Below are 11,874 nucleotides of genomic sequence, written 5' to 3'. Positions count from 1 at the left end.
TCTTTATGGATGCGAACCAACTTGGGGCGGAGCTTCTGCCTCGCGAGCATCGTGAATGGTCTTCTTCAGGCTTTGGTGGGCGGTGCCGATACGGAAAAGTGGCGGGATCGAGGGTGTGGAGAAGAGAGGATGGGAAGCGGCTATTGGCTCGTGTCGTTGGCAGTTTGCAGAGTTTTCGATTCCGATTGGTGTCGCGAAGTCGAATGGGCGGAGTTCCAGGAGTGGGACTGCGGAGGGAACGGATCGCGGGAGTCTCCCGAAGAGCGCGAGGCGTGGAGGGCGGCTCGGTCTGTGCCAGAAGTGCAGGTAATAATCGCGTCTAAGGATGTTGGAATTTGAAACCGTCTTCCGACTTCAGTTTCACCCTGTCCCATAATTTTCCTTCGCGGGGGTCCACCCTCCCCTCTGCCTTCCCGAACTTGATTATAATTGATTGTAATTAGTATAATTGTCACCCTGTGCAAGCTGGAAGTCCACTTTGATATATAAACCCCCTCCTTTTTTTTTGGAAGAATGTGAGCATTCCCTGCCCGTAATATGCCAGGCTCACCCCCTCCCCTGCTCGAGAAATCAACAGATTTTAATAGGATCGAGGTTCCATCCCATAATACTCCTCATTGCGACAAACTGAGAGCTGGATTGCGAGGAGAAGATTCCCCTACAAACTGCTCTCCTGTGACATAGCTCTGTCAGGTTAGAGTCCCGATCTCGTAAAACTATTCCCCTAAAACTGCTTCAAAAAAACAAACCCTATTTCGAGTGCAACTTCCTGTATTCTGGCTAGGCTTTTAGGATAGTCGGCTAAAATAGCCCCTACGAATAATGCTTCCGGACCAGTGGAATTGTATAGCATTCTATAAGATCTCTTTTTTTTTTCTGAAAGATTCTTTCTATTTTCTCATTTATTAAGCAAACATATGTGCAATAGTTGTGCCTAGCCAAACGGCTCCCTAGTTTTATTTGCCCAGCAACGTAGCTGATTTCCTCTCTCTCTCTCAGGTCTTATTCCTTTCTTATATCCTAATACACATTTAGTAACGGGGGAGAGCTTTGTTTCAATATTCTGTTGATCCACAAGGCTAAATGTACCCCACTAGCTATGTAGGATGGCCTGGAAAACAGAATGTCCCTTACCAGATCAGCCTGATGGGATGTGATCGGCTTGGTGAGCTAACAGTTGTGGAAATCCATATGCTTGTGTAGACATGGAAATTTGGGGGGGAGTGTATCTGTATAAATAGACTGTGTCTTGTTTCATTGTATTTGACTTCTAAATAACCAGATTCTCATGAGCAAAGATTTGGGCTTGAATTTGTCTGGTGGAGAGCACTGTAGTGGGAATGGGGTAATATATTTTTTGAGTTATTCCACAGCTGGTTGATGTGACAAAAGTATATAAAACTCTTTTGCACTTAGCCACACTTTCTCTTTGTTTGCCCTTACTCTGTTTAGCCTTACCATTTCCTGTCTCTGTTGGCCACATTGTTTGTTTTTTTGTAGTGGAACTTTTTTTTTCTTGGTCTGTAACCCTTTCTTAACATTTATGGCCAACAGTAGCTTGTGATCCTAAAGTTGTGCCTTGACTCCCCCTGCTGAGACACTCACATCTGTCTTTGAGCTGCATTTCCTAAGTCCAAATAGGCTTTGATGTCTGCATCAAGTACAGTTTTCCTTTGCTCATATGGTCTGGTGAAGGGCAAATCTGCAAACTTAACAGTAACGAAAGTATTTAAATCTGATCTATTGGCTGGACTATGGCTTCAGTTTTATTGTACCAAGGGGGATTAGCCATGCTTATACAATGGCTTTAGATGAATTTATGAGCTCTTGTGGTTCAAATAATATGAAGATTTGGCCCTGGCTTCCCTTTTTAGCTTTCCACATTTCTATGTCTATAGTTGTTTTCTCTCTTATTTACTTTAAATAAATTGCTTTTTTAGGTGGCTGATTTTTCTTTGTCTCCCCATCTCTTCATTTTGATGTGTTTCATGTGTCCTGATGATAACATAGCCTTTCACAATCTGCCCTCAATATACTTATTTTTCATTTTTTCTTTAATGTGACATGTTATAATTACCATTTGACTAGAACTACGTTTTTATCTTGAAATCACATTGGTAGCATTGAATGTGTGTAAGCATTTGCCAACGAAATGCATATTTGAATTTACAGGCAGTTGAACAGAAGAAAGTGGTTTGGAGCATTTTCCACTTCTACCATTGGGAATTTAATTTCATCATCTCCGACTCTGTCCTTTTAAAAAGAAAGAAAAGCAGCAACCGAGAGTCAGACTCTCACACACAACATGTTGTTGCGCAGAAGGACTTCCACTCCCTGGCTGTGCTATTAATGTTAGCAATCAGGAAAAGCCTTTGGGGGCTGCAGATTCTCTCTAGTCTGATGCTGCTGCCACCACCACCACTGCTGCTCAGGATTTTGGTGCAGGAAATCCAAACTGCTGCCTTCTCTGTCCGCTGAGCTCTTCACATCTGCATGTCTCTGCTGCTCGCAAACGCACCATCTCACACCCTCTCTCCATGGACTGATTCCTGTGGAGAAAAGACAAGCCTACCCAACTGATTATTTTGCTCCCCCCCCCCTCTTTTGGGAGGAACACAAATTATATTTATTTGTGATATTCTGGAGGATCTGTTCGGTGGATAACCTTTTTGGGGGGAGGAAACATGACGTCGCCAGCTAAATTAAAAAAGGATAAGGAGATCATAGCTGAATATGATACTCAAGTCAAAGGTAAGAATTAAAAAATGGATCTGATGTACCTCTGTGTGTATATGTGTTTCAGCCTTAATTTCCTAGTGCATGTATTCATACTACATGTTTGGGTGTGGAAAAGCAAAGCATTTGCAGATCATCAGGAATTTGCAGAGGTTTCTCAGTAGTGTATGTTAGAAAGGCTGACAGTGATTGCTGCTTCGTGGGCTGGGTTCTGAGTGACTACTATATCTTCAAATATCTTTTATTTTATGAAGTCTTTATTTTGTCTTCCCATGTGCACATACAAAAGCACACCAATGCATGACAAAACATGGTTTTTAAAAAAATAAATGTGGCATATAATTTTATTTTGATAATAAATGGTACTTGTCCTCTGAGAAATATCTATAATAGCTTAAGAAGCTTTGTGGTTTGGCAGTATTATAGATTCAGCTTGTAGGAGCTTTTTACAGCTGTATGCACCAAAAGGCTTTCACTCTTCATAAATGCCTGCTGTGTATGCACACACCCTTGGCAGCTGGCTGCAATGCCCTTCAATTTAAACTGCATAGGGATAATGATAAACTGTTTCAGTAATTTTGTGCTCTTTTTGGCAAGATGGCTATTAAAGGTTGTGTTGCATTTGCTGCAACAACTTGATGGACAAGCTTCATGCAACAGTATCTAGGTGGCATTAAACAAGTGGGCTTGGCTTCACATCACCACATGTCTTATGTGACACATTAAAGAAATGCTCCCCTAATCCTTTTGTGTCTGCAAGTTTTCAGCATTACTTCATATATGTGAAACCTGCAACCATACAGCCTGACAAAATGCTGCTTATTCAGGAACTTTGAATGAGACTCTTTGTGTGTACGTAAGAGGATGCAACTGAGTAGCTTTGAGTTTCTGGGAAATAAACTTGGCTGTAATCGTAAACTAAATGAGTTCTGTGGTTTGGTCTGTTGTCTTTTAAATAAATATTGATATTTGATATATTCAGAATTATCACCTTCTTTCTCATGTTCTGATTTTCTGCATTACATAGGAGAGGCAAGGTATTTTCCTTTCCTTTTTATTTTTGAAAAGGAAGTCATGAAGATTAGGTCATACATGGCATTTTAAAAACTGATTTGGGATTCCCAGTTTGAGGCAGTCAAAACATTTTTGTTGTCGTCTTCTGTTTCTTCTAATGTTAATATAATCCTTTGATTGGTGATCTAGCACGAGAAGCTGGAATTCCAATGGCCATCAGGAGGCACTAATTCAGTAAAGCATGGTCTCCATCCAGGGAACTGCTGTTTGTGTTAGGTGTTTAGGTGGTCCTAAAATGCAGTTTCAAAATAAATGCACAAGCCGCTTGGATTTCCTTTGTTCCAGGATACAGAAGGGAGGGTTCCCTCCTCCAGCTTTTGAAACAATGCAAAAGGCATTTGTCATGTTCGCAGTGACTGCTTAAATGTTATAGCCACCATTCTAAATGGAGGCATGATTGATTCAGCAGAGTCAGAAATGGAACTCTGTGGTTTGTTGCAAAAAATCTAACTTATTCACGAAGAACAGGACAAATTTTGTCCTTGGAGCCAGATTAATGAAATAGAATATTTTTGGATGCTTTAAAAACTTTTGCATTCTTGTAGGTATTTCCCCAAAAAACACTGGTGTGCATTTTATCCAGCTTGACTATGTCTGCTTCCATATCAGTTGTGTTCTTTGTGGTCATGATGCAAATTCCAGCTATGTGCATCGGAGACAAGATTTTCCAGGTTTGTGGAAAACAAATTAGGTGGTGTTGGGGGAACTGTTATTTGTTATTATTCCATTCACTGCATGGAGTCCATGATTGTCTATGATCGTACAGTATGCAGAACTCAAGATTAGGTACAGTAAAACCTCTGGTGAATGGTAGGATGGTGGAGAATAGAAGTTGAAATTTGATATAATAGTAATATGGTTAGCTATTCTCTTTCTACAAGCCTATGAGACTCAGATTCTATTTGATATTAAAAGGAATATTTGATTAAAGTTTGGGGCACTTTCCCAATACACTGAAACTATGATTTTCAAAATTCTTATGGATAATTGTGACAGAAGTTTTTTGAATTTATAATTTCAATACAATTGAAAGGTTGCTAAATTAAAGTTTTTTTAAAAAAAATATTAATATAAATGGCTTTAATTAGTTATTGAGTTTTTAAATAAAATAGTGCCGTAACTTTTAATTGACCTCAAGGAGATAATAACCAGAGAATCCTAGAAAGTTTGTTTTCAACTTCGTTTGATTCTGGGAATGTTGCCAAGTTTCACATTCTTGAATGACAGGTGCAGATATTTTGAATACTCAATTCTCCCCCCTGTCCCATTCATTGGATATATGAAAGCGAAATGGTAGCACATTCTTAATTAGTTCCTGTAGCATATTTATTATTTATACATTTTTCTACTCCTTTTTTCATTACTGTAAAGCTTCTTTGCATCAGAGTAGCAACATCAAAAGAAGCATCCTATGCAGAGCTAGCAGAATTTTCTGTTGTATTCTTACTTGTTTCACTGGTATCTTTTATTCTATTATATTCTTCATTGGTGCTTTTAGATATAAGTGGCATCCACCTGAAGAATAATGTTAGATCTTCTTAGTTCTTTCCTTCAACAAAGTGATTTTTACCATAACTATCTGATCCCATAGCCAGATATGGATGTGGGTATTTAACCTGCATATCAAGGTTGCAAAGAAGTTAAGAATGCCAAATTGTGTTAAGTGCTGATGTGTGGAACTATGTAGGATTGGTCTTCCAGAAACCTTGGCTCTTGAATTAAACAGATCCTTATGCTACTTCTGGTTTTCCATTTTCTTATCTTCTATGCTTCCATCAAAGTGGGCACCTTGTGGTTTTTGATCCATATGTTTCTATCAAAATTGTATCACAAGAGCCATGGTGGCAAGTGATTAGAATGCAGTATTGCAGGCTAACTCACTGCTCAGAGCCAGGAGTTCAATTCTGACCAGCTCAAAGTTGACTCTGCTTTCCATCTTTCCAAGTTTGATAAAATGAGGTCCCAGATTGTTGGGGGCAATATGCTGACTCTTTAAACCTCTTAGAGAGGGCTGTGAACCATTGTGAAATACTATACATGTCTAAGTGCAATCTATTGTGAAATCTAGTGAAATCTATTGATTTCAAAAGACTTGGCAAGAGTTTAATTCTGGTACAATGATTTGATCTTTTCCTGCTATATGCCACCCACTTTTGGCTCTGATTCCATCTCACTCTTTGCATGGAATGAGTTTATTAAGTCAATACCAGTGAAATAAAGGGTAAAAGAAACTAATTTTTAAAAAGGCGCTTTCCTTGGTATTGCTTCCTGGGTGAAGTTAAGAGTACTGCTAAATATCAGTAATCCCAATTTTCTTATTTCAGTGTCCAAAAGTTATAATCTGCATGTCAAACTTAGAATTAACAGTGAGAACAAATAACCATTGGAGCAAATTGCCTTTGGAAGTTGTGGGTGTTCCATCACTAGAGGCTTTTAAGAAGAGACTGGACAGCCATTTATGAGAAATAGTACAGGGGGTTGGACTAGATGACCTCCAAGGTCTTTTCCAACTCTGTTACTGGTACTGTAACTTAGTAGATATTCTGTGTGGGCATTAGGGAAAAAAGAAAATATTCTGTTTTATTGGTCCCTTTATTGGCAGTACTTAATTGAGAGTTGGCGTAGCTTAAGCTTTTGGGAAGGTCTTTTCCCAAGTGAGGGATTTCTGCTTGTAGTTACTTAGCTGGAAAGAAGACGCCCTGCCTCTTTGAAAGCTCAATGAACTATTAATCATTTAATTGTTGATAGATCCTTGATTTTTAATTCTTCTGATTGGTGGCACAGACAGAACAGCTTTATCCGCTCCATCCAGTTTCTGTTTATTATTTTATAACTATACTTTTTCAGAAAATAAGAGTACACAGCTATTCCCAACTTACAACAGTTCATTTAGTAACTGAAAAAAAGACTTATGACCGTTTTCACACTTACAACCATTGTAGCATCCTCATAGTCACGTGATAAAAATTCAGATGCTTGGCAACAGATTCATATTTATGAGTTACAGTATCCCAAAGTCATGTGATCCCCTTTTGTGACCTTCTGACAAACAAAGCCAATGGGGAAGCCAAATTCACTTAACAACTGTGTCAAGAAAGGTCATAAAATGGGGCAAAATTTACTTAACAAATGTCTTGCTTAGCAACATAAATTTGGGGCTCAGTTGTGGTTGTAAGTCAGGACTATTTGTACTCAAAAAATTAGTTGCTTCAATCTTTCAGACCTAAACACTTAAAAAAACAACACTTAATTAGTAGACAAAACCACTATTCTCTGTGATGTGTGAATATCTCAGAGAAGTGATTACATGCCATACGTAATAGCTTAGCAATAAAGGTTTCTGAAGTGATACCTAACTGTAAATTCCCTGAATGATCCCTCAACTTTTAATGTTTTCTTTTGAAAAAATGCTTCTCTTTACAAAAGATGGAAACAATGTATGAATTAGAATAAACAAGTCAGTAGCTATATATAGGTTAACAATGTAACTTAACACTGATCAGGTGAGAGAAAAAACCCCACAGGTTCTCTCCTGCTGGAAAGCTGTAAGCTTCAGAAATAAGAGAAGTAAGAATGAAGAGGATGTATGAGAACATTGAAAGAACCATCCATTTTCTCTGTATATGGTTACAATTATTTTTGTGATATGCAAGCTAGTATGAACCCATTTATCACTAAAATGTGAAAGTAATTGCTTTGAAATCCTCTCTCTATATCTGCACTCCTAGAAAGCATGTCTTCAGTTCAGTGATCTTGAATGATAGCAATTAAAATGCATGGCAGATTAAAAGGAGAAAAATGTTGAAGAATTGAAATTCTCAAAATCCTCGGGGGGAGTATAAATGGGAGTGATAGTTGCTATTAGTTACTATTGGGCATTGTGGAAAGCCTAAGGAACCTTCATTAGTAGAGATTTCCATATGGAGTTTCCAATAACACAAGTTGTACACTTTAACTGAAAGGGGTGCTCTGTTTCTTATATACCACTAAGCTAATTTATGCCAAACTGCATTCTTGCTATGAATGGCTATGGAAGACGCTGCTTGTATTGGCTTAAGCTGGCTCTGCTCATTCAAAGCTTAAATCTAGATACTGTACATTGGATTTAAAGATGATATTAATTTTGGAGCTTTTTTTTCCTGCTTCCCATTCTTGTGGAATGTTTATCTATCTATCTATCTATCTATCTATCTATCTATCTATCTTTGGTTATTCAGGTTTTCAATTTTACTTCCAATTTTACACGGGAGAAAACCCGAATAACCAAAGATCCACATACAGATACCCACGAAAACCTCAGAAAACATATACATACATACATACACACACACACACACACACATATTAAATGCACCCTCATCATAACTGAAATTGTAGGGATTATTTAGATTTACTTTTTCATTAAATAATGGTTTCCGATAAAGCTATGAGAAGAAAGCATTTTCAATTTGAAATGGTACATCTTGTCATTTGCATGAGACAGGGCAGACCAAATTAATACACAGGAAGTGGGAAGAAATTGTGCATAATAAACCATCTCATCCATTCCAACTTGCTTACAAATTAAAACTTTGTTGGGAAGATTGGTATGGGTGTAGAGACAACTCCCTGTTTGACATATTTTATTAACATGTACTTATATGGGCCAGTATGGGTTTGAGGAAATTGTAGGTAGCATTAACAATGATGACGATAATGTGATGAATTTGTATCAGCTCTCTGAGGAAACATACCTTACTTATTTTGGGATTTAGAAGGGCAATCAAGGGAAAATGGATGCAATTTGCATGTAGAATGCATGCAAACACACATGTGCATGCTATGTCTGTTTAAAATATGCTAAAGATGTGTGTTGGCCTGTTGGCATCTATGAAGCATTCCTCTTTGCATTACTACAGCAGCTGCAACTGTTGTAACGCCCATATGGCTGCTTTGAAACTTTCTATTACTGTCTCTGCATGAATGTGCATATGTGGCTCCTTAGTTTCATTGGGAAGAAAGCAAAACAAAATTAAGTAGTTCTACATGCATGCATGTACAGAAAGAGTCGGGGACAGCTTTTGTAGCAAGCTTGCAGCTCTTCATAATACAGCTGCTTTATTAATTTGAAAAACAATCTTATTCATACTAATATACTTTCCAAAACATCTCTTTTAGAAGACTTGGAGAAAAAATTTGGAACTTTGTTACTATATATGTTGACAACAGCAGGACTATTGTATGTACAAAAATGGAAGGACACTTTGATTTCTACCATGGACAAATGGTTGCAGAAGCTGATGGAGTTGGCTGAAATGACTATTTTGATTAAAGAAAAGCATATAAATGCTTTTGTTTCCACATGGAGAGCACTTCTGAACTTTGTGCTTGAAGTGGAAAAGAATGAAACTTTGATTTTGGGTTTAATGATTAGACTGATAGATCTTTATAGAAATGGCTAGTTTATATTATTATGAAAAAACAAAAAGTTGTGATTTGATGTTAATGCCTTATTTCATTGCAACAGAGTTGGAAGTCAATGCTTCTTTTTCTTTCTCTTAATCCTTCCTCTCTTTTCTTCCCCTCCCTTCCTCCCTCTTGTTTTCCTATTTTCTTTTATATTTTGTATCTCACTTTATCTTATAGCTCAATAAAAATGTTAACTGAGGACAAAACATCTCTTTTGAATGCTGTTTGAATACCAAGTGTGTGTACATACATTACTACAATAAAGTCCAAAACAGCACAGGTACAAAATGCTGTGTGATTGTTTACTTATGGGAGTAAGAGGCAGTTTATATAATTCTACATATAACAAGAATGAAGACCTTGGGGTACAAGAACTACTGAATTTATCTCAACATGTCAAGAACTGTATCTCCTTTGAAGATTAGGTTTCCAGGCTGCTATTTTGTTCAAGTTATATTTGAACAGACCTGAGTTTTTTGTCAGATATAATTTTTGTAATGATTCTTCTGAGAAGTTTAGAAATATGGTTTAATCACTAGCTTTTAATCAAATTTGAAAGCATTAAAACATCAGGTAAAAATGATTTCTTGGATGGATATAAAATACAATGATTGCTTTATAAAGTTATGTTAAATATTGATTGAAGGCTTCCCAATGTTCAGTTTTAAAATATCCGAACTGAACTAAAGCTATTTAGAAATCAAAGATTTGATTTCATGTTCAGAAAAAAACATGTTTATTTTTTGAATTTTTAAAATAAGGACATGTTGTGATTAAGGGCACATTTAGTTTATTTGCTAGTTATTTAGTTTAAGTGATAAGTTTCAGCTAGTTAATGGTTATTGTGCTTATTGTGTTAAATTAATGGGATTTTTCTAATGTAAGATGATCTGACTCTTCCACAATGTTCAGTCTGTGTCATTCTATAAGGTACATTTTGGCAACTTTTGCCTGCAAATGATTTTACATCTGAAAACTTTTAAAATTAAATCTCATTCCAAAAGGCTTGATTAAGTAAAATTACTTGTTATGTCCCAAGTGCCTTGTGTTATTCTTCATTCCACTCTGCCCTTTTAATCTATCCTTCCATGCTTACTCATGTTAATAGCTGCAAACCATTCACTTCACAGTCACTTAACTCCTAAAACAATCTTAGGTGTAACCTGCAGGAATTAGGCATCTATGATATTAGGAGGTGCAATTGGCTTTTAATAACTTACTGAGGTCTGAAGTTGCAATGCATCAGAAGGATGTTAGAGCAGCTGAAAAATATCTTTTACCTAGCCATTCCTTTCATTCCATACCATGTATCTACCATTACATTGTTCTTTATCATTCTAAGCAATTAGTATTTTTCTTTTAATGCAAAGGATCTTCCTTTTGCACTTTTCAGAAGCTCAGTGTAAAATGATGTTGTGTTTAAAAGACTTCTGAAAACTCTGATACCATAATGTTGTATCACCTGTATGTTTCCATATGGTATGTCTAGATAAGAATACTTGAATCGGATCTGTTTTATCTTGGTAAAATGGCTTTCAAAGTGTTATTTCTTAAGCAGATGTCTACCTGAAGAGAAAAATATGTGGATATCTTCAGGAACATATTAGAGGGATTCATCTCTGTGCTTGATAGTAACTTAGGCGATAAGCAACATATAAGGAAAGAAAAAATGTATAAGATCTACTCCTATAATTGATTGTAAAAATATGTGTGTATGTGGACATAGTGCTTTTTGTGAGGACATCAGGGGTGGGATTCAGCTGGTTTGGGCTGGTTCGGATGAACCGGATATTAAATATACATCTGGTTCACCAAACTGGTAGGTGAACCGACCGGCTGGCCCCACCCAGCCCTCTCCTCCCAGGAGTTTCCACGCAGCCCATTTTGGATACAGGTAAGTGCAGGGTCCACGCGAAAGCTCTGGGAGGGTGAAAAAACGGCCCACCCAGAAGTCTGGAAACTGGCCTGTTTCTGGCTTCTGGAGGACTCTGGAACCTGGGGGAGACCATTTTCGCCCTCCCAGAGGCCTGAGGGAAGCCTCTGGACTCTGGGTAAGGCAAAAAACGCCCCTCCTGGAAGTTCCGGTAGGCCATGCCCATCATGGTCACACCCACCCAGCAACTGGGCAGAGAACTGGTTGTTGGGATTTTTGAATCCCACCCCTGAAGGACATGCTTTTATAAGTCAGTCATAAGGCTCATGAAAATGGTGCCTCACAGTTTGTTGAGGAACGTCTTTACAATGGAGCATCCATCTTGAAGTTAGACCACCACTAAGACAAGCAGAAGCTTAGCCAAGAGACCCAGCATGAAAATAGTGCTTTCCTTAGGAAAACAAAAGTCCTCCAATTGGGACAATCTATGATTCATGGAGGCTTGAGCTGATGCTTTCAGGAGCAGTGATTTCAGATTTCATTGATTTATTAGGTCTGCTGTGACTTCATTCCCTGGGCTCAGTGCCTGTTCTGCAGGTCCATTTGGATTATGAGGGAAACCAGAACCCAGGTTTCCATATACTTTTTCTTATTTCTTTGTTTTTACATTGATAAGTTGGTCAATGTAGAAAGCACAAAACCCTGAAATTGAAGATCTTACCTATGGACTTGACTGCTTTTGT

The 11,874-nt window shown here is 37.7% G+C and overlaps 1 protein-coding gene across 6 annotated transcripts in view; it reads left to right on the top strand.

Moving 5' to 3' along the window:
* Positions 1-122: 122 nt before the first annotated feature.
* Positions 123-11,874, top strand: part of SRGAP2 (SLIT-ROBO Rho GTPase activating protein 2) — a 230,962-nt gene continuing 219,210 nt past the window's right edge. For all 6 annotated transcript variants that reach the window (XM_026676786.2, XM_026676784.2, XM_026676785.2 and 3 more), the window contains exons 1-2: positions 123-306; positions 2,173-2,751. In XM_026676786.2, coding sequence (XP_026532571.1) covers positions 2,685-2,751 — 67 coding nt within the window. In that variant the 5' untranslated portion in view covers positions 123-306; positions 2,173-2,684. The remainder of the gene's footprint in view (positions 307-2,172; positions 2,752-11,874) is intronic.

Source organism: Notechis scutatus, chromosome 3, assembly GCF_049901735.1.
Source record: "Notechis scutatus isolate UNSWTSFEM ecotype Mainland chromosome 3, rNotScu1.2, whole genome shotgun sequence".
Lineage (NCBI taxonomy): Eukaryota > Metazoa > Chordata > Lepidosauria > Squamata > Elapidae > Notechis > Notechis scutatus.
This window is presented reverse-complemented; position numbering and strand designations above follow the sequence as displayed.